The sequence below is a fragment of the Pseudophryne corroboree genome, chromosome 4 (assembly GCF_028390025.1).
Source record: "Pseudophryne corroboree isolate aPseCor3 chromosome 4, aPseCor3.hap2, whole genome shotgun sequence".
Lineage (NCBI taxonomy): Eukaryota > Metazoa > Chordata > Amphibia > Anura > Myobatrachidae > Pseudophryne > Pseudophryne corroboree.
In genome coordinates, this window is record NC_086447.1 from 395,657,616 (window position 1) to 395,678,868 (window position 21,253).

General features: G+C 41.2%; 1 protein-coding gene across 1 annotated transcript in view; it reads right to left on the reverse strand.

Moving 5' to 3' along the window:
• Window positions 1-6,241: 6,241 nt before the first annotated feature.
• COL21A1 (collagen type XXI alpha 1 chain) overlaps window positions 6,242-21,253 on the reverse strand; it is a 472,866-nt gene continuing 457,854 nt past the window's right edge. The window contains exons 28-30 of the mRNA XM_063916728.1: window positions 19,285-19,485; window positions 8,145-8,222; window positions 6,242-6,775 (exon numbers count right to left, since the gene is read on the reverse strand). Of these exons, the coding sequence (XP_063772798.1) occupies window positions 6,588-6,775; window positions 8,145-8,222; window positions 19,285-19,485 (467 nt within the window). The 3' untranslated portion in view covers window positions 6,242-6,587. The remainder of the gene's footprint in view (window positions 6,776-8,144; window positions 8,223-19,284; window positions 19,486-21,253) is intronic.

The following is a 21,253-nucleotide window of genomic DNA, read 5'->3' on the forward strand; positions in this document are numbered from 1 at the left end:
ATAAAAAATATATAATTGCACCCGCGGACCATAGACATTATATTGTGTAATCAATAATTTGCACCCAGGCACAGCAAGTCACTCCCATGATGCATGTGCACAGGCGTACGCATTGCGGGATGGATGAGGTTGGCTACCATCTGTATTCTCTGTAAAGCACTGCATAACATTTAAGCAGTTTTTAATAAGGGATAGTGTCCTGGCATAAAACCACCCTACGGCCTATGCCACAGTCAGTGGCGTAACTAGAGGCTTAAAGGACCCTGACAAACTCTCAAGGTGGGCATCTTATTTGATCCCTGGTATCGAAAGCGCTATGTTTCACAGCTGCAGTTGCACTCATGAAGCAGCACTCAGCTTCAGTTCTTCCTGTATAAACCTGTCCCCAAACTCCTATCGGCTAGTTACACAGGAGTCTGGGGGCGGGCTTATACAGGATTGAGAACTGAAGCTGAGTGCTGCATCACGAGTGCAGCTGCAGCTGTGAAACACAGCGCTTTTGAGTGGGCCCCCTTGACCTTGCGGGCCCCTGGACATTTGCTAGTCTAGCTACCCTGTAGTTATGCCACTGGCCACAGTATGCAGAGGTTTTCAGTTTCTGGTCCTGCCAGCTGCAGGTGAAAAAGTTTTGGGTCACTTTTGTTACACTTTTTTGTTTCATGGAAATGGAAGCTTGCACTTTCAATGTTATTTGAATTGTGTGATTGCATGTTGCCGCCTGTATTTTAGTAATGACTATTATATAAGACATAACATTTTGTAGCAATAGACAAATACAAAACTAAACTGTGAATTTTGTACATTAAAGTTCACAGTCATTAAAAAATACACGTAGAAGGTCAATTGAGCAACCTCTTTTTTTATAATAAATTTAATTATCTAAAATTGTAGTAGTTAGTCAGAAAAACATTCCTAGGAGTCATCGGTCTTGAAAAGAGACGAGTTTGACATACAAGACATTATTGTTGGCAGCCTTGTGTGCTAAATAAAGGAGGGAACTCTAACATTTTGGGAAAATGATAGGCATCTGACATGGTTGCTATGAATAAATGGCAATCATTTTGAGCCTGGCATTACCTAAATATTTATCTATAGACTGTCTCTGCTTTAAAGGATAAATGGGCCATAGAGTAATTATATAAGATTAGCGCATACGTTAGTTTACTTTCTCCATGACACACTTGCCATGTGAAATAAAATATCTGCAAGATATCTCCACCCTGTTTTTACATGTAGAAAAATTGAAAAATCACCTTGTATATCTTTTGTATTTTGCATTATTATTCCTGGTAGTAAAATTCAGCAACTATAGGAAACAAGTGTTGCACATGTGAAAAACATCTGTGTCCCATCTGGTGACTTACTCATGGAGACAACCACGTATCGTGCCATGTAGAGTCTGATCCAGCTCCCTGGCAATGAAAATATGTATTCAGACTAGCAAATAGACAATTTATACTAAGCAGCCTAGTATTTAATTTACATTTTTTTCAAAATATATGAGACAAGGATACATATAAATTGTATAGTTCTTTTCTAATTGCAACATCACTTACCTACAAAAAAGAACAGCCTGCCCTTTTACAAATAACTTATAATCTAGGCAATGCCCTGTTTTTAAAAATCTAATAGACCATGAAAGATTGCATTGCTCTCAGCATATTCATGAACTGGTAGGACATCCTGGAAATCCCTCAACTGAAATATCTACCCCTTGTCCTAAGATGAACTTCTGAAGAAAGCTCAGAGCATTTCTCAGTATAAAAGTAAAATATAAGAAACCTTTAAAACACGTTTTTTCAACATGATGAATGACCTTGGGTCTGGCATTCCCCCAGCTGAATTGGTCTCCGGATATCATCTTGCACCTGCTACAGCTCTGCATGCGGCAGGCTCCTGCAGACAGTTTTTTTTTAAGGTGCAACAAGTTACCTGTCTGAAGAAGATTTGCAAAAGCAAGTAGCGTGATACAAGCCTCCTTGTTTCTAGCAACAGGATCTTCTATCAGTGAGGCAGTGTTGTCCACATGACGATATTTATTATGATTCTATTTATAATTGCCACAAGGAACTCAGAAAGCACCATGTCTCAAACACAATGGGTCTCTTTTAGGGATGTATTGAGTAAATGTAATAATCACATTTCACCAGCATATTAGCTACTGTATCTCCATAAGGGCAGTGAGCAGTCCAGGTATCACTGATTCCTCTGACCTTTCAGCTGTCACTGTAGATCATGCACCCCATAGGATGTAACGGGGGCTACTGCCAGGCAATATTATACAGAGAAATGTGTTACTTTCCCCTACCTACATGCTTTCAGTAGTGGGGAATTTCCCATGGGGCACGTGCCCTGGTGGCGGCACTTACTGTAGATGCTTGTATTGGTACTGTCAGCCCAAAAAGTACCAGTAACTGCAGAATATTTCCACTGTCTCTCCTGAATTACAGGAATATTGTGTGCCACTTCTTTCTGCCTGCATGCCATTTTGAATGGAGTGTACATGGGTTGGACATGCATATACTGCCCCTATAAGCTGTTACACTTAGTAAATATGTATTCATAATTAAAAAAAATCATAGTGGCTTTTTGCATCATTCTATTAAATTGGCTAACACCAAATGAGGGCTTATAAACAAATAATAATAATAATAATAATAATAATAAAATAGCTGCATGGGAGTAGGGGCAGTCATTACTGTTGTGCCTAGGGGCACCCTCACCCCTAAATCCACCGCTGGCTGTTGCTAGCACTAGCAGTGTCTCTTTCTCCCTTTAGGTCCCATGATGCCTTACTTCATAGGCTCCTACACACAGCTTGCTGGAACAGGAACTTGTGTATTTAAAGTTGTTCAACTTTCACATGTACTAGTAAGTGCTTATCGGGTCAGCTTTTTGTGCATTGGCTGTTCCAGCAGCTAATGTCATAAAAATGTTATGAAATAATACTATATTTGTGATCAGCAGTGGTTTTGATGTATTTAGGGTATAGGTTTCACTTGTTAAATGCAAGAAATGCATTATTCATAATGCACTTGGGCAAGAAAACTGTGTAGCTATATTTTTGCATATTGCAGATTAGCACACCCATATTGCTTTGCATGATTTAAAACACGGATTCACTCTGTGACTCCCTCCTTCTTCCCTCCTATTATTTAGGGTATATGAGAAACAAGAAATATGGAAAACAAGCAAGATACTGTATTTAGGAGCAAGTAAGATTCTTGTTTCAATATTTATGCACTACAGTACATGCTTCAGTAAGTGGTCCCGTTGGTATGCTGTTAGCATCCTGTGAGGCGGTTAATCATACCGAACCCGTCCCGTTCTGGAAGCTTGTGTGGCCTACTGCTCTGCAGCTATGCTGATGTTGCTCTGAGACATTTCCACTTCACAATAACAGCTGACCAGAGTACTGTAGCTCTAGAAGGGCTGAACTTTGGGGAACTGATTGTATGCTTAATTTTGTGCATTTGTTAGCAGTGGACGTGGCTACACACACTTTTGGCCATGTAGTGTAAGTGTATCATTGTAATTGTGATGTGTTATGCGTATAAGTTGTGGAGTAATTAGCTCTGTAGAGGGGTGTATTGGTGTTCTGGATTTGTGCACAAAGAAGACGATAGCTTTCTTTAGGCAATGTTATCTATAGACAGTCTCCAGAAAGATCTGTTTTTTGGAGCTTAATACATATGGGGAACAGCAGTTTTCGGAGATTTGGCCGCATTTTTGTGTTAGTACATGCCGCCATGTGTATTTTTCTGGTTCTACCAGTAAACAGTTTCTACCTGTCTAGTATTACACTGAAGATGAGGACATTCTCTAACAATACATTAAAATATTATTAGCTATTAACATTTATTATACAGTTTATTTTTCTTTATTTTTCACTGTATCTATTTTCATTTCACTGACTTTAGTAAAATATGCAAAATTAGTATTTTAGTCCCATCATTCACTGGATTGCTTGCTTGTTTTGCAGATGTCCCCCCTTCTGTTCTCTCTCCTTCACCTCCCATTTTCTTTCTACTCCTTCCCATCTGCCATTTTGTCTCTTCCCCACCTACCGTATTTTCCCTCTCTCTCTCTCTCTCTCTCTCTCTCTCTCTCTCTCACACACACCATTGTCTATTTTGTCCCCTTTTTTCTCTTTTCTATTTACATTATTTATTAGACATTTGTAATTGAACTACTGCAGGAAAGATGATTCCCATTGGATTGCTATAGGGATATAAAGTGGATGTTGATGTATTCCATTACACCTTACATGGAAAATGATCTTGATGCAAAAGTCTAGTTTAGTGAATTTGTAATTGTTGATATAGCTCATAATCATAGCAAATTTAATATTGCTTTTTATACACAGCATACATTAAAGATGTATACATTTTATGTTTTGTTTTCTATTGTGTACAGGTAATGAGGAGTACCATTTTAGTTACCAGTACAGTCAGCAGAATGGCTACCACCATCCTTAGTCATCTCTTTGCCATGTCCATCAGTGTGGTAATTGCTGTTGCATATGGCTACTGTAAAGGACCATTATTGTATTCTCTGAAGTAAGACTCGCGACTTGTCAGTTCATTTCTCCCTGGTGCCCATTTGGGTAACATATACACTTTTCAGAAGTCAGATGATTCTATGTGAGGTGCAAGTGATCACTGACCCCTATGGTGACTGCATCTTCTGCCCACATTATACATATTTCTACTCAGTGCTGGGTTATCCTTTGGTACAGGTTAACACAACAGGCACTAAAACCAAAGCATTCTGGTGTGTACAGAGTGCACATACACCAAAGGGTCAATGACCCCTAATCTTTGGATTATTCATATAAGGGCTCAACATCTACCTAAATACACATCTTAAATGGTCTATGATATAATGCCCAGGAAACTGCATATTATTAACAGGATGTTATTAGTAGATACATATACAGAAATGAGTGATAAGTACAGAGCTAGCTAGACATGGAAGAGTCAATGATGGAATGCCAAAGGAATAGTGAAAAATATGATATTTATTAATAAATCTTCATCTATATTTCTTATGTATTTTTGAAGAACTAAAGTCCATGCATGGTAAGATCCTTATAGTATAGGGAAGGACAGCAGGAGGTTCCTGGAATTTATCCTCAGATAACACATGAGATGTACAGCCGGGAGGCAATCAATTTGCCGGCTGTCGGGATCCCACAGCCTCTTAATACGCCATAATGCTGATGTAGCTGCAGAATGGTTATTTTGCTGGCACACCTTATATACTGTCACACCTTCAGTAGTTAATGGCAATTTGCAGCATATGATATCAAAATGACTGATACAAAACAGATATCACTGTATTTTTGAGACATTCCATGGCAATTTATCACTCCCATCCGGCTACTCTTATGTATCATAATAAGTGAAACTGCAGCAAAATTCCTTGTTTATCACATTCTGCAGAATTACAAAGTTCCGACTGTACCTTCTTCTAGTTTAGTTTTGCATTAATGTTCTATACAGTGTTATTCTGCATTTTAATTGTAAATTCCCATTTCATTGAATGCATAGTCAATGAACAGGGCTGGGATGACTACAGTTTATTCTGCTGTGATGTGCAGTAAGGGGAGGCCTGGGAACTAATGATAAACAACATTTTGCCCAAACTAGTCCCAGACTCCCAGAGATACATTCTTCTATTCCATGTTGTAATTGGGGTGTTGTTGTTGTTTTTTTCAATTACAGAATGAATAGAATTGAGTTGATTACAGTCAATTAATTTGCTTTTGTATTGAGGTTGGTGAAGAACTAAAAATATATTGCTGCTGAAATATACTACATTTCACACTCAAAAGCAGAACAGGGAGAAACTTTTGCTCATTTCTATCTGTAACAATGATTCAGCATTTCTACTGTAAGTACTGTAAATACTGCCTGTCAGAGACAAACATACTGTAGTTGTTCTGTCTTTGGAATATCTGAATATCTATCATTTAAAAAGTAAAATGTAATAACATTCTTAATATAAATTCAGTTATTTCAGTACTGTAATCAAAAAGTTATATTAGTTTGCAATATATACTATATAATAATATAACAAAACTGAACAAAAACAATTTACATACTTGTTGAAAAAAAAACCAAAAAAACATTTTTAATTCTGGTCCAAAAGAGTGTGGTCTTTCATGTATAGAACCTTATTTAGCATATAAATCAGACTTTCTAGAAATAGAAACTTGTTTTAAATAAGATGCACTCGTTTTTCATATTCTTTGATTTTTAACATTGTTGCACAAAAGATATCTGACACAATATATTCGAATTATACATTTTATGTAACTTTATGTGAAACTATTTCACAGTTTTATATCTGTATACCTTACAGATAGATAAATATACATTATAAGTAGAGCTTACTTCAGACATATGTCACCACCTTCAGATTTAATGACCATCAATGTTTGCGTGTTTGTTTTTTCTGAAGACACAAATTTACAAAAAAAGAGGTACTTGTGTTCTTATGAAGTTGACCATTAGAATCTTCCTGAGACATGAAAGACGACAGAAGGCGAACATTATTGTTTTGCTACTTCCTAAAAATCACTGTTAATAGTTTGGTCCTTTTCTAAATGGATCTCTGCCAACAATTGCGCTAAAACATACAGATGGGTCACACATTCCTGGTTGTCCTGGAGACCCCTGTGTTCCAGGAGGTCCTCGTTCTCCATCTCTACCAGGAGGACCTGGTAATCCAGATCGACCTTCTTTGCTCATTCCTGGTGGGCCCATGGGTCCTAAAATAGCAAAACATATAAAATATCCATATCAGTAATTAATAGACAACTTTCACAATTAACCGTAACTGATCATATATGTATGACAATTAAGCAAAGACTGTTTCTTCAAATTATGATTTATTCAATTGCATCTATGGATAACATGTTTTGTTTGCCCCCATCTATCCATTATGTCTCCGTGAGCTGGTTTCTCCCCACAAACTTTTTTTCCCCAATCAAATCTTGAGTCTGATGTCTTGCCTTGTAAAAAAAAACTGACTGGAATCCTCCATCACAAACTCGCTGCCAGCTTTAGACCACTTTCTGTTATTAGTAGACAGGGACATGCTGAACCCACCTACTCTTGACAAAATGAAGAATATTGTGGGCAGTTATTTACTGTTACATAATAGAACAGCAGTAACATCAATAGATGGACACAACAATAAGGCTTGGGCCACACATAGCGTTTTTGCTGGACCCGTTTCGCAGGACCCAGGTCCTGCTAAAACACTATGTGGATTCACACCATGCCTTTTTGCCAGATGCCACAGAATGGCATCCAGCCAGTTCCACAACTGGATTCAAGGAGAACACAGAGCGGCACAGCTGCACTGTGTGAACACATACATTCAAATGTATGTGTTCTTCTTGAAATCCAGTTGTCCTGTCATCTGGCTCAACCGTAGCATGCTGCGGTTAGGTCAGGTGGATGCGGTGCCGCCGCATATGTGTGGGCGGCTGGATAGGAGCCCATGTGTGGGCTCCTTCCTGCCAAGCTGGTCCCGCTAAAACGCACCACCCTAAAAGTGCTCACTGCAGAATATCACATTGTAATGGCATTATGTCTACTCGTAGAACACATTCCCAAAAAAATGTAATTGAAAATAAAATAATCAACAATATATACATATAAAAATAGAACTTTGACAGCAGAAAAGAACCACTTGGCCCATCTAGTCTACACTAAACACATTACACACTAGGGTTATTATTTTATTTTAATTTTGCCAGGAGCCAATTTACCTACCAAATATTTTTAGATTGTGGGAAGAAACCAGAGTACCCAGAGAAAATCCCAGCAAGTGCCGGGACAATATACAACCTCCACACAGTAAAAGCCATGGTGGAAATCAAACCTATGACCTCAGTGCTGTGAAGCAGTAATAACATTACACCATCCGTACTGCCTTGTACTATACCAGTGATGTGGAACCTTTGGCACTCCAGCTGTTGTTGAACTACACATCCCAGCATGCCCTGCTACAGTTTTAGCATGGGCAAATAGCAAAACTGTTCCAAGGCATGCTGGCATGTGTAGTTCAAAAACAGCTGGAGTGCTAAGGTTCCAAATCACTGTACTATACAAAACTGCCCTATACTATACCTGGAATCCCCGGGGGTCCCTGTATTCCAGGTTCTGCTTCTCCTCTTTGTCCTTTTAATCCAGGTTTTCCAGGTGGCCCTATGTGGATTACATAAACAGAATTTATGTTTTTTTATGTTTTTCAAATGAGTAAATTCTGAAAGTCACGCTTTGGATTTAGGAATTTTTCTCTGTAATTAACAACAATTTCAGGACCAGATTACATTCTGATGTATTCAAACTATTATTAAGGCATTGCAAACTATAAACAACAATGTGTTGTTGTTGTTTTTTTTAAATACATATTACATATTGAAGTCATTTATTTGTATTTGCAAGGCAGACATCTACCAAAGCTATATCAGTGACGGATAGTGTACCAACAACTACACCTTTTAGACTCTATAGATAGTTGCAGCAGAAGGAAAGCTTTGTGGATATCCTGTTTAGGAATTTAATCTTTGTGCAAATATAAAACTGAATATTTTTTGCAAACTCATAAGTAAAAACAAACACAAATTTCATATTACAGAGAATGGAGTATGACCCTTTCAGAAACCATCAGTATGCTTACTACACTATTACTTTTCCATACTAGAGATTCTTGTAGGACCTCTTTTCCTCTGGGACTTTTACTGTATATTTAAATTATCTGCTTTACTGGCCAAGAGGATGTTACAAAGAAGCAAATCTTAATAGCATGTGATGGTCATATCCCAGAGCTAATAAACAGTTTTATTACTTATGACAAATGTAGCACTTCAGAGTTCCCAATTATAGAAAAACTTTGATTTTATTTCACCCTTCAATTCTGTTTTGATTGTTTGTTTTTTTGTTTTTAGTACTGATTTCCTTAACTTCATGTGCATTATCTTTAAATAGACCAATAAAACATATGTTATCAGCTAGTGATGAGCGGGTTTGGTTCCTCGGAAACCAAACCCCCCCGAACTTCACCCATTTTACACAGGTCCGAGGCATACTCGGATTCTCCCGTATGGCTCGGTTAATCCGAGCGCGCCCGAACGTCATCATCCCGCTGTCGGATTCTCGCGAGATTCGGATTCTATATAAGGAGCCGGGCGTCTCCGCCATTTTCACTCGTGCATTGGAAATGTTAGGAGGAGGACGTGGCTGGCGTCCTCTCCGTTTGTGCTTATTGCTTAATTGTGGGGACTGGGGAGCAGCTGTATTATATAGGAGGAGTACAGTGCAGAGTTTTGCTGATCAGTGACCACCAGTTTTATCCGTTCTCTGCCTGAAAAACGCTCCATATCTGTGCTCAGTGTGCTGCATATATCTGTGCTCACACTGCTTTATTGTGGGGACTGGGGACCAGCAGTATTATATAGGAGGAGTACAGTGCAGAGTTTTGCTGACCAGTGACCACCAGTATACGTTGTCTGCCTGAAAAACGCTCCATATCTGTGCTCAGTGTGCTGCATATATCTGTGCTCACACTGCTTTATTGTGGGTACTGGGGACCACCAGTATATTATATAGGAGGAGTACAGTGCAGAGTTTTGCTGACCAGTGACCACCAGTATACATTGTCTGCCTGAAAAAGCTCCATATCTGTGCTCAGTGTGCTGCATATATCTGTGCTCACACTGCTTTATTGTGGGTACTGGGGACCACCAGTATATTATATAGGAGGAGTACAGTGCAGAGTTTTGCTGACCAGTGACCACCAGTATATATAGCAGTATGGTACGGAGGGCCACTGCTCTACCTACCTCTGTGTCGTCAAGTATACTATCCATCTAGATTCTATACCTGTGGTGCATTTTAGTTTTGCAGTTTGCTGACAGTGACCACCAGTATATATAGCAGTACGGTACGGAAGGCCACTGCTCTACCTACCTCTGTGTCGTCAAGTATACTATCCATCTAGACTCTATACCTGTGGTGCATTTTAGTTTTGCAGTTTGCTGACAGTGACCACCAGTATATATAGCAGCACGGTACGGAAGGCCACTGCTCTACCTACCTCTGTGTTGTCAAGTATACTATCCATCCATACCTGTGGTGCATTTCAGTTGTGCGCAGTATATATAGTAGTAGGCCATTGCTATTGATACTGGCATATAATTCCACACATTAAAAAATGGAGAACAAAAATGTGGAGGTTAAAATAGGGAAAGATCAAGATCCACTTCCACCTCGTGCTGAAGCTGCTGCCACTAGTCATGGCCGAGACGATGAAATGCCATCAACGTTGTCTGCCAAGGCCGATGCCCAATGTCATAGTAGAGAGCATGTAAAATCCAAAAAACAAAAGTTCAGTAAAATGACCCAAAAATCAAAATTGAAAGCGTCTGATGAGAAGCGTAAACTTGCCAATATGCCATTTATGACACGGAGTGGCAAGGAACGGCTGAGGCCCTGGCCTATGTTCATGGCTAGTGGTTCAGCTTCACATGAGGATGGAAGCACTCATCCTCTCGCTAGAAAAATGAAAAGACTTAAGCTGGCAAAAGCACAGCAAAGAACTGTGAATTCTTCTAAATCACAAATCCCCAAGGAGAGTCCAATTGCATCGGTTGCGATGCCTGACCTTCCCAACACTGGACGGGAAGAGCTTGCGCCTTCCACCATTTGCATGCCCCCTGCAAGTGCTGGAAGGAGCACCCGCAGTCCAGTTCCTGATAGTCAAATTGAAGATGTCACTGTTGAAGTACACCAGGATGAGGATATGGGTGTTGCTGGCGCTGGGGAGGAAATTGACAAGGAGGATTCTGATGGTGAGGTGGTTTGTTTAAGTCAGGCACCCGGGGAGACACCTGTTGTCCGTGGGACGAATATGGCCATTGACATGCCTGGTCAAAATACAAAAAAAAATCACCTCTTCGGTGTGGAATTATTTGAACACAAATGCGGACAACAGGTGTCAAGCCGTGTGTTGCCTTTGTCAAGCTCCCTTATACGTCACCTGGACCGCATTCATCAGAAGTCAGTGACAAGTTCAAAAACTTTGGATGACAGCGGAAGCAGTCCACTGACCACTAAATCCCTTCCTCTTGTAACCAAGCTCCTGCAAACCACACCACCAACTCCCTCAGTGTCAATTTCCACCTTACACAGGAAAATAGTCATGCAGGCCATGTCACTGGCAAGTATGACGAGTCCTCTCCTGCCTGGGATTCCTCCGATGCATCCTTGAGTGTAACGCCTACTGCTGCTGGCACTGCTGTTGTTGCTCCTGGGAGTCGATCGTCATCCCAGAGGGGAAGTCGGAAGACCACTTGTACTACTTCCAGTAAGCAATTGACTGTTCAACAGTCCTTTGCGAGGAAGATGAAATATCACAGCAGTCATCCTGCTGCAAAGCGGATAACTCAGGTCTTGTCAGCCTGGGTGGTGAGAAACGTGTGTCCGGTATCCACCGTTACCACCGTTAATTCACAGGCAACTAGAGACTTGATTGAGGTACTGTGTCCCCGGTACCAAATACCATCTAGGTTCCATTTCTCTAGGCAGGCGATACCGAAAATGTACACAGACGTCAGAAAAAGAGCCACCAGTGTCCTAAAAAATGCAGTTGTACCCAATGTCCACTTAACCACGGACATGTGGACAAGTGGAGCAGGGCAGACTCAGGACTATATGACTGTGACAGCCCACTGGGTAGATGTATTGCATCCCACAGAAAGAACAGCAGTGGCGGCACCAGTAGCAGCATCTCGCAAACGCCAACTCGTTCCTAGGCAGGCTACGCTTTGTATCACCGCTTTCCATAAGAGGCACACAGCTGACAACCTCTTACGGAAACTGAGGAACATCATCGCAGAATGGCTTACCCCAATTGGACTCTCCTGGGGATTTGTGACATCGGACAATGCCAGCAATATTGTGCGTGCATTACATCTGGGCAAATTCCAGCATGTCCCATGTTTTGCACATACATTGAATTTGGTGGTGCAGAATTATTTAAAAAAACGACAGGGGCGTGCAAGAGATGCTGTCGGTGGCCCGAAGAATTGCGGGCCACTTTCGGCATTCAGCCACCGCGTGCCGAAGACTGGAGCACCAGCAAACAGTCCTGAACCTGCCCTGCCATCATCTGAAGCAAGAGGTGGTAACGAGGTGGAATTCAACCCTCTATATGCTTCAGAGGATGGAGGAGCAGCAAAAGGCCATTCAAGCCTTTACATCTGCTCACGATATAGGCAAAGGAGGGGGAATGCACCTGACTCAAGCGCAGTGGAGAATGATTTCAACATTGTGCAAGGTTCTGAAACCCTTTGAACTTGCCACACGTGAAGTCAGTTCAGACACTGCCAGCCTGAGTCAGGTCATTCCCCTCATCAGGCTTTTGTAGAAGAAGCTGGAGACATTGAAGGAGCTAAAACAGAGCGATTCCGCTAGGCATGTGGGACTTGTGGATGGAGCCCTTAATTCGCTTAACCAGGATTCACGGGTGGTCAATCTGTTGAAATCAGAGCACTACATTTTGGCCACCGTGCTCGATCCTAAATTTAAAACCTACGTTGTATCTCTCTTTCCAGCAGACACAAGTCTGCAGAGGTTCAAAGACCTGCTGGTGAGAAAATTGTCAAGTCAAGCGGAACGTGACCCGTCAACAGCTCCTCCTTCACATTCTCCCGCAACTGGGGGTGCGAGGAAAAGGCTAAGAATTCTGAGCCCACCCGCTGGCGGTGATGCAAAGCAGTCTGGAGTGAGTGCTGACATCTGGTCCGGACTGAAGGACCTGCCAACGATTACTGACATGTCGTCTACTGTCACTGCATATGATTCTGTCACCATTGAAAGAATGGTGGAGGATTATATGAGTGACCGCATCCAAGTAGGCACGTCAGACAGTCCGTACGTATACTGGCAGGAAAAAGAGGCAATTTGGAGTCCCTTGCACAAACTGGCTTTATTCTACCTAAGTTGCCCTCCCTCCAGTGTGTACTCCGAAAGAGTGTTTAGTGCAGCCGCTCACCTTGTCAGCAATCGGCGTACGAGGTTACTTCCAGAAAATGTGGAGAAGATGATGTTCATCAAAATGAATTATAATCAATTCCTCCGTGGAGACATTCACCAGCAGCAATTGCCTCCAGAAAGTACACAGGGATCTGAGATGGTGGATTCCAGTGGGGACGAATTAATAATCTGTGAGGAGGGGGATGTACACAGTGAAAGGGGTGAGGAATTGGAGAATGATGATGAGGTGGACATCTTGCCTCTGTAGAGCCAGTTTGTGCAAGAGATTGATTGCTTCTTTTTTGGTGGGGGCCCAAACCAACCAGCCATTTCAGTCACAGTCGTGTGGCAGACCCTGTCGCTGAAATGATGGGTTCGTTAAAGTGTGCATGTCCTGTTTATACAACATAAGGGTGGGTGGGAGGGCCCAAGGACAATTCCATCTTGCACCTCTTTTTCCTTTAATTTTTCTTTGCATCATGTGCTGTTTGGGGACTATTCTTTTAAGTGCCATCCTGTCTGACACTGCAGTGCCACTCCTAGATGGGCAAGGTGTTTGTGTCGGCCACTTGTGTCGCTTAGCTTAGTCACACAGCGACCTTGGTGCGCCTCTTTTTTTCTTTGCATCATGTGCTGTTTGGGGACTATTCTTTTGAAGTGCCATCCTGCCTGACACTGCAGTGCCACTCCTAGATGGGCCAGGTGTTTGTGTCGGCCACTTGTGTCGCTTAGCTTAGTCACACAGCGACCTTGGTGCGCCTATTTTTTTCTTTGCATCATGTGCTGTTTGGGGACTATTTTTTTGAAGTGCCATCCTGCCTGACACTGCAGTGCCACTCCTAGATGGGCCAGGTGTTTGTGTCGGCCACTTGTGTCGCTTAGCTTAGCCATCCAGCGACCTCGGTGCAAATTTTAGGACTAAAAATAATATTGTGAGGTGTGAGGTGTTCAGAATAGACTGAAAATGAGTGGAAATTATGGTTATTGAGGTTAATAATACTATGGGATCAAAATGACCCCCAAATTCTATGATTTAAGCTGTTTTTGAGGGTTTTTTGTAAAAAAAACACCCGAATCCAAAACACACCCGAATCTGACAAAAAATTTCAGTGAGGTTTTGGCAAAACGCGTCCGAATCCAAAACACGGCCGCGGAACCGAATCCAAAACCAAAACACAAAACCCGAAAAATTTCCGGTGCACATCTCTATTATCAGCATAATGTCAGTTTTGGAATGTGTCCTACTCTGATGCTTTAAAGAAGCAGCACTGTATGTTATACCGTGCTATAAAGTGATAGCACTGTGTGTTTTACAACAAGACTACACAGAGCCATAAAACAGTGAAGTAAATGTAAAGCTGCCCACAGGCAGCTTTGCAAATGAGATCCATAGTAATGCAAATGCAGTAAGAGGTGTTAAACACCTCCTTGCTGCATATGTGATCCCAATGACCAATGATCGCGTTGTTCCTCGCAGACTGCCAGATGGGCTGGGCAGCTTTCGAGGCCAAGTTAACTGCATCTCGTGATGCAGCCACCCTCTAACCACACCCCTCTACTTAAATGCACCATCTCCTCCCTTTAAATCTCAGTATCTAAGCACAAAATAATGTAATTCCTGCTTTCCTGGGCCTCAATGAGAAAGTAAAGGAAAGAAATCTTCTTTTCCAGCAATGAATATGTCTAGTTCCTTCACTCAAGCCCACTTTATGATGACCAAGCCTGAAGGGGTTGGCTTGGTAAAACTCATGAAACAATTAACATAAATGTACTCACACACCAGAGGCGTAACTGTGGGAGGCAACAGAGTCGGCTGCCGCTGGACTCCTGCTCTTTAGGGGGGCACCTCTCCTCACATTTGGTGTTCAGGCGACATTCAATTAAGTTAATTGCCAGCCGCCGCTATCTCTCCTGTGGCCGACTACCCTGCCCCACTAGTCCCTGCACATTACAAGTCACACCCTCTTTATTATAGATGGCCATTTTAAAAGTGTCATACCCAGGATTAGAAACCATGACCCTAAAAACAGGCACCTTACTGAAGAAGCTATTTGCTCCTATATAAGAAACATGAGAATTCTAGCTACATGAAGTTACTGCTCTGACAATTACAAGTAACTTATAGTTAGAAATCTCATGCTTCTTATACAGGAGCAAGTAGCTCCATCAGTAAGGTGCCTACTTCCAGTGTGATAGGTCGTAGGTTCTAATCCTGGATATGATGCTTTTAAAATAATTGTCAGAGAAATAATCAGCATTGTGAGTGACTGAGCAAATCTACATAGATATGCCTAGTTGCAATAGTTTTGAATTGACAATTCTAAGTAGCTTCATATAATCAGAATCTGCAGCCATGCTACACAGGAGAAAACAGCTTGATCAGTAAGGTGTCTGTCTTATGTGTAACAGGTCATGGGTTCTAATTCTGTGTATGACTGCTAAGAAATGTGTGAGTTAAAATAAATGACACACACGTATATCCATACATACATATATTCATCTATAGTGGGAGGGGGCACCTGTATTTATTTTGCCTCCGGGCAACTGGGACGAACTTACGCCACTGTCACACACCAAATTCTGACAAAGGTCTAAACAATATTTTTATTATTCAGGGACAAAATGAATCTGTAGTTTCCTGGAATCAAAGTTTAGTAATTAGAATACATAAAAAAACATATATATACAGTTTAGTATCCCATATCCAAAATGCTTGGAACCAAAAGTATTTTAGATATCGGATTTTTCCGTATTTTGGAATAATTACACATAACAATGAGATATCATGGTGATTGGACTCAAGTCTAAACACAGAATGCATTTATGTTTCATATACACATTATACACACAGCCTGAAGGTAATTTTAGCCAATATTTTTTATAACTTTGTGAATTAACCAAAGTTTGTGTACGCTGAGCCATCAGAAAACAAAGGTTTCACTACTGTCTCACTAAAAACGTTCCTTATTTCAAAATACTTTGTATTTCGGAATATTTGCATATGGGATACTCAACCTGTATATATACATATATGTCCTGACTCACTGACTCATCAACACTCCGTCCAAACCCCTGGACCTAGAAACATGAAATTCTGAGAGCTTAGTATATTCCTTTCCAGATGTAAGCACCCATCCAGCAGCAATTTAAAAAAATCATCTCCTAAGTATGTGAAAAGGGGTACCGTATATACTCGAGTATAAGTCGACCCGAATATGAGCCGAGGCACCTAATTTTACCACAAAAACCTGGGAAAACATATTGACTCGAGTATAAGCCTAGGGTGGGAAATGCAGCTCTACCCGTACACAGACCTCATAGTGCCAGATATGCCCCACAGTGCCAGATGTGCCAGATATGCCCCACAGTGCCAGATGTGCCAGATATGCCCCACAGTGCCAGATGTGCCCCACAGTGCCAGATATGCCCCACAGTGCCAGGTGTGCCAGATATGCCCCACAGTGCCAGGTGTGCCAGATATGCCCCACAGTGCCAGGTGTGCCAGATATGCCCCACACTGCTAGATTCTTACCCTCCGACGCTCCCGCGCTGTCTTCTGAAGGAGGGACACGGAGAGCACAGCGCGGCTCTCCTGTGTCCCTCCTGCGTCTCCGGCGGCAGCGGCGTGTGGTAAAGGAAGTGCACCACCGGAGATGCAGGAGGGACACAGGAGAGCCGCGCGCTGTGCTCTCCGTGTCCATCCTAAAGCTGACTCAAGTATAAGCCGAGGTGGATTTTTCAGCACAAAAAAAAAGTGCTGAAAAAGTCGGCTTATACTCGAGTACATACAGCAAAATGTTTCCTCCACTGTGCAATGTCTTGGCTGACTGACTCATCAATGCCTAAGCCAAAGTCCTGGAACTAGAAACACAAAATGTGGGGATTATATTCCTATCATGATGTAAGCACACACTAAGCAGGGGTTTTTTAAATTGAACTCCTACGAGGGTGAAAAGGATAAAATGTTTCCTGTCATTCAAGGTAATAGAGTGACAAAGCAACATGCCACAAGTTCTGTAAGCTCATTGTCTGGGACAAATGGTGGCTCAAGAGGTGAAGCTTCAGCACAATCCAATATTCAAATAGGTGAGCCACACCAACTGGCAGTAATGTTTGCCATTATTTTTGGTAGCCGTTGGTGTGGCTCCCCTATTTGAATATTGGACTGTGCTGCAGCCCCACTTCTGGAGTCGCCACTGCTGAGGACTTAACACTTTGACTAGGTTTTTTTCTCTTTGGCTACTTTACTTGATTTGTATTTGTATTTTTTTATTTTCTCGAAAATGGCAATTGCGTTTTTGAATGTTAAAAGGGAGATAGTGCCTCACACCATTGTCTCCACCACAAGAGAAGCAGCCTGCCTGTTTTGGACCCTCCTCTATCTCATGTATGACACACAGCTAATGGTTAGGGAGATGCATGAGCTAGTCCTGAGGTACATGGTGGACAACTGAGAGGACTTCTCCATCATGTCCCATGACAGTGAAGGGGACCTCCTTAACATATACTTATGGTGGTTTATGAGAAATGGTGTTGGCTGGACAACTGTTCGAGTTTGTCTTCAAGGTTTACCACAATGGTGAGGTCTATGAAAGTTTTTGGTGCTAAGCAATTCCCTGTGAGGAAGCTAGACTTTACGCAGGAACTCTTTAATGTATACCTATCACGTGAACCTCAAGAGGTGTCCACCACACCACCCCTGTCTCAGGCCAGACTCCATCTCATACCTTTCACAAGCATCACCTCTTCCTGTTTTATAATCCACCATCAACTCATTAACATTAAAAACAATTTAAATATCTTAATTTATTCAATCATGACACTACCAAGCTCCTGTACCCCAGAGGCATAAAATGAACTAACCTTATAAGCTAAGATGGGATGAAGGAAATGGAAACAGAAAATATCAAAGGTCTACTCAGGTGAAACTGGGAACATTGGCTAGTAGATAGATAGATAGATAGATAGATAGATAGATAGATAGATAGATTCTTCCAATAATTATTATCCCTACTACAAAAAGTTTACAAACTTATACAGTTCCACACCTTTTCTTCTGATAAGCCAGATTCGCTAACAACTTTCTTAGGTTATAAAAGTACCCTTTTTGGGCTGTAATGTTTCTATAAATTGGTAGAGATTTTTTATCTATATATATATATATATATATATGTATATATATATATATATACACACACACAGTATATTAATATAAGTATTAACCATAGGGTATTTTGCACGCGTTCACCTCAAAATCCTGTGAACTTTTCTTGCCTAGCCTTAGGACCCTCCTAGCCCTTACACCATTCACTCCTATCCTTTACTATAGATTATATAATATGGTCTATAATGAACAAGGTTATTTTACTGGTACCAGTAATAAATATGCCACATGTAAATTACACAGAAATTTTCAATCTCTTCATTACTGACTATTGATGCTAATTTACCGTTGGTGCATATGAATCAACCTTGGGATTGTTGGTTGCTATACAATACTGAGGAACTGGTTTGAGCCTGACAGTGTATTATTCTCCAAACAAATGTCTGATTAGATAGAATATTCCTGTACTTAACTACAATTAAGGATTATAAAGTTCTTACTGTGACAATTCAATTACTACATCCATTTAAAGAAAGTTGCAATGTATCTGTGATATAAGTGGTATCCTCCTTCTAGATTTATAATCCATTATAAATCCCCATTATGTAATCAATCAATTGAGGAATATTGCAGTACGTGAGAAGGCAGCTGGCTAGGAAACAGCAGGTTTCATTTAATATTGCAGTCCTACTTCATTTAATATTGCAGTCCTACTTGCGTTGAACAAACTAAGATAGTACCAGTTCAAAATTAAATACTTTAATACAGGAGCAAATTACCTTATTAAAATATTATTTCATTAAGTGCAGGACAGTAATGATACCCTAATTACTATAGCTATATTAGGCTATGAGCCTTCTCCTCTACAATAAGTTTGCCTTTGCACTTTAGCAAGTGGAAGTCAAGAGGCTGTAACCTAATAGTTTATTGATATTACATCATTTAACTAGCACAGTCCATAAAATGACATGTAGAAGCTGACAGGTTGCTATAGGCAACTTCACCACTTTTTCTCTCTTGAACGTTTGATACATTTTCCACTTAATGAGTTAAATATTACTATTACAAAATACAATTTCAATAGTAAAATGCACATATTCATTTTATATATCTCTCATGTTGCTATACCTTTAGGTCCTGGAATGCCTTGATGTCCAGGATGCCCTACAGTTCCTGGAAAGCCATTTCTTCCAGGTGTTCCAGGATGTCCTCTTGGACCTTCAGGACCAACTGATCCAGGAAATCCTGGAACTCCAGGAGGTCCTTGTTGAGTATTACATTGATCACGATTCTGCACCCTTTCAGAATGAAGTAGAGATGGCAACTGGGCTGACATTGGGTAAAAAAAGAAAGAAAAATAAAATTAGAATTCAGTGTCGGTATTAAGTATAAAAAACAGGATAGTTTTCTTTTGACCTGTATATTACTGCTTTAAGTTGCTAATCAAGGGTTGGGCTTTGCATTAAATGACTTGCATTAAATTGGACACAAAAACTTATTGGCTCGCATTTTTCTTTCTTAATTTTATGAGCTTGCCTGGTTTTGAACATATTATATCAGTTAATTCTTCACCAAATCTGATATTGTGAGAATTAAATGGATTTAGGCCCAGGGGTTCTTAGTGAGGTGGATTGGGTACAGAGTGCCTGGACATGTGTGATGACCTAAGGCTGCGAGAGCGGTGTAACTATATATGACCATGCCTCCGTGCAATGCAGCTTCCTGCATCTTCTTCAGAGAGTAATATTTTGTAGAACAGGGTGTGGACATACACGCACTCTGGGCTGCATTCATCTCTAATATTGGGGCCTATCCAATCTCTTGATGGAACTGTCTATGCATGTACAATTTTCATTTTAATGTAACTCATTTAAATAATTTTGCTACATGGGGTCTGCATTTGCTTCATCTATACCAAATACACATTTTTACTTAATCCAATTTTTTTTTACTGTGGTCCAGTTAGAGAAGGATCCATCTGAAAAAGATTTGCCTGAGCAAGGTTTCTGCATGCTGGGTGCCCCATCAGCTGACTTGAGGGCAGAATGAGACTTGGCTGACTTGGTGCTGCAACATGCTGGCCAGGTTTGATGACCGTCACTCAAACTCTGTCTGGGAGATCATCAGTGGCTATGAATCCTGGATCTACAGCTTTGACCCTGAGACCAAACACCAGTTGGCCTAGTGGACCCCAGTTGGAGGTGTACCACCACAGAAGTTCTGATGTGAGAGCGGAGTGGCCAAGCAGATGGTAGCTGTTTTTGTGGTGAAGACTGGTCATGTACAGATGTGTCCACTTATCTAGCCTCCCTGAATGTTAGATAGCCCTTCTAGTAACGTCATGTCATGACTTGGTAGCGAGGAGCGTTTTTTTGTGCGTTGTTTCCATTAAAATGCATTGCATTTGCAAAAAGTAGCGTTTGCTGATTAAAATGATATGCAGCATGCCTATATTCTGTGTGCAACCACGGCTGAATTTACATACAAAATGCTATGCTACACTGTTATCCTAGATGCAAAAAAACTAACAAAGTTGCACTGGACCTATCAGCTCACTCACGCCAGGTATCTCCCACTGCATGGCGTATAGAGGAAAGATGTACAGTATGAGGACACATCTGTAGCTACTGTACCATTCGTGCAGCAAAGCACCATCACTGGGGACTGGTACACCAACCAATGCCTGCCGTAAGTGATGGAAGCCATTTCAAGGTGCCATGGAGAACTCGCCCTTCTCCTTCACCACAATGCAATTGGCAAAAATTCCAGGAAAGCGTTTTTTTATGGCCCTTGAATGCATACAGGAGCTTGGCCATCTGCTATACAGTCCAGACCTGGCCCCCTGCGACTTCTTCGTGTTCTTGCAAATCAAGCGCAAAAAGCATGGGATTTGTTTTAAGTCACTGGAAGCTGCAGTGGAGACTTTATCCAGCATGTAGAAGACACCTGCTTTGGACTGGTCCAGCTGCTTCACCAAGTGGTTTGAACATACACAACTTTACATAGATTCCTCCTGCGAATACTTAAAAAAAAATGATATTCACTTTGTTCGTAAACATAATACATTTGTGCAATCAGAAACTTATTGCACGCCACA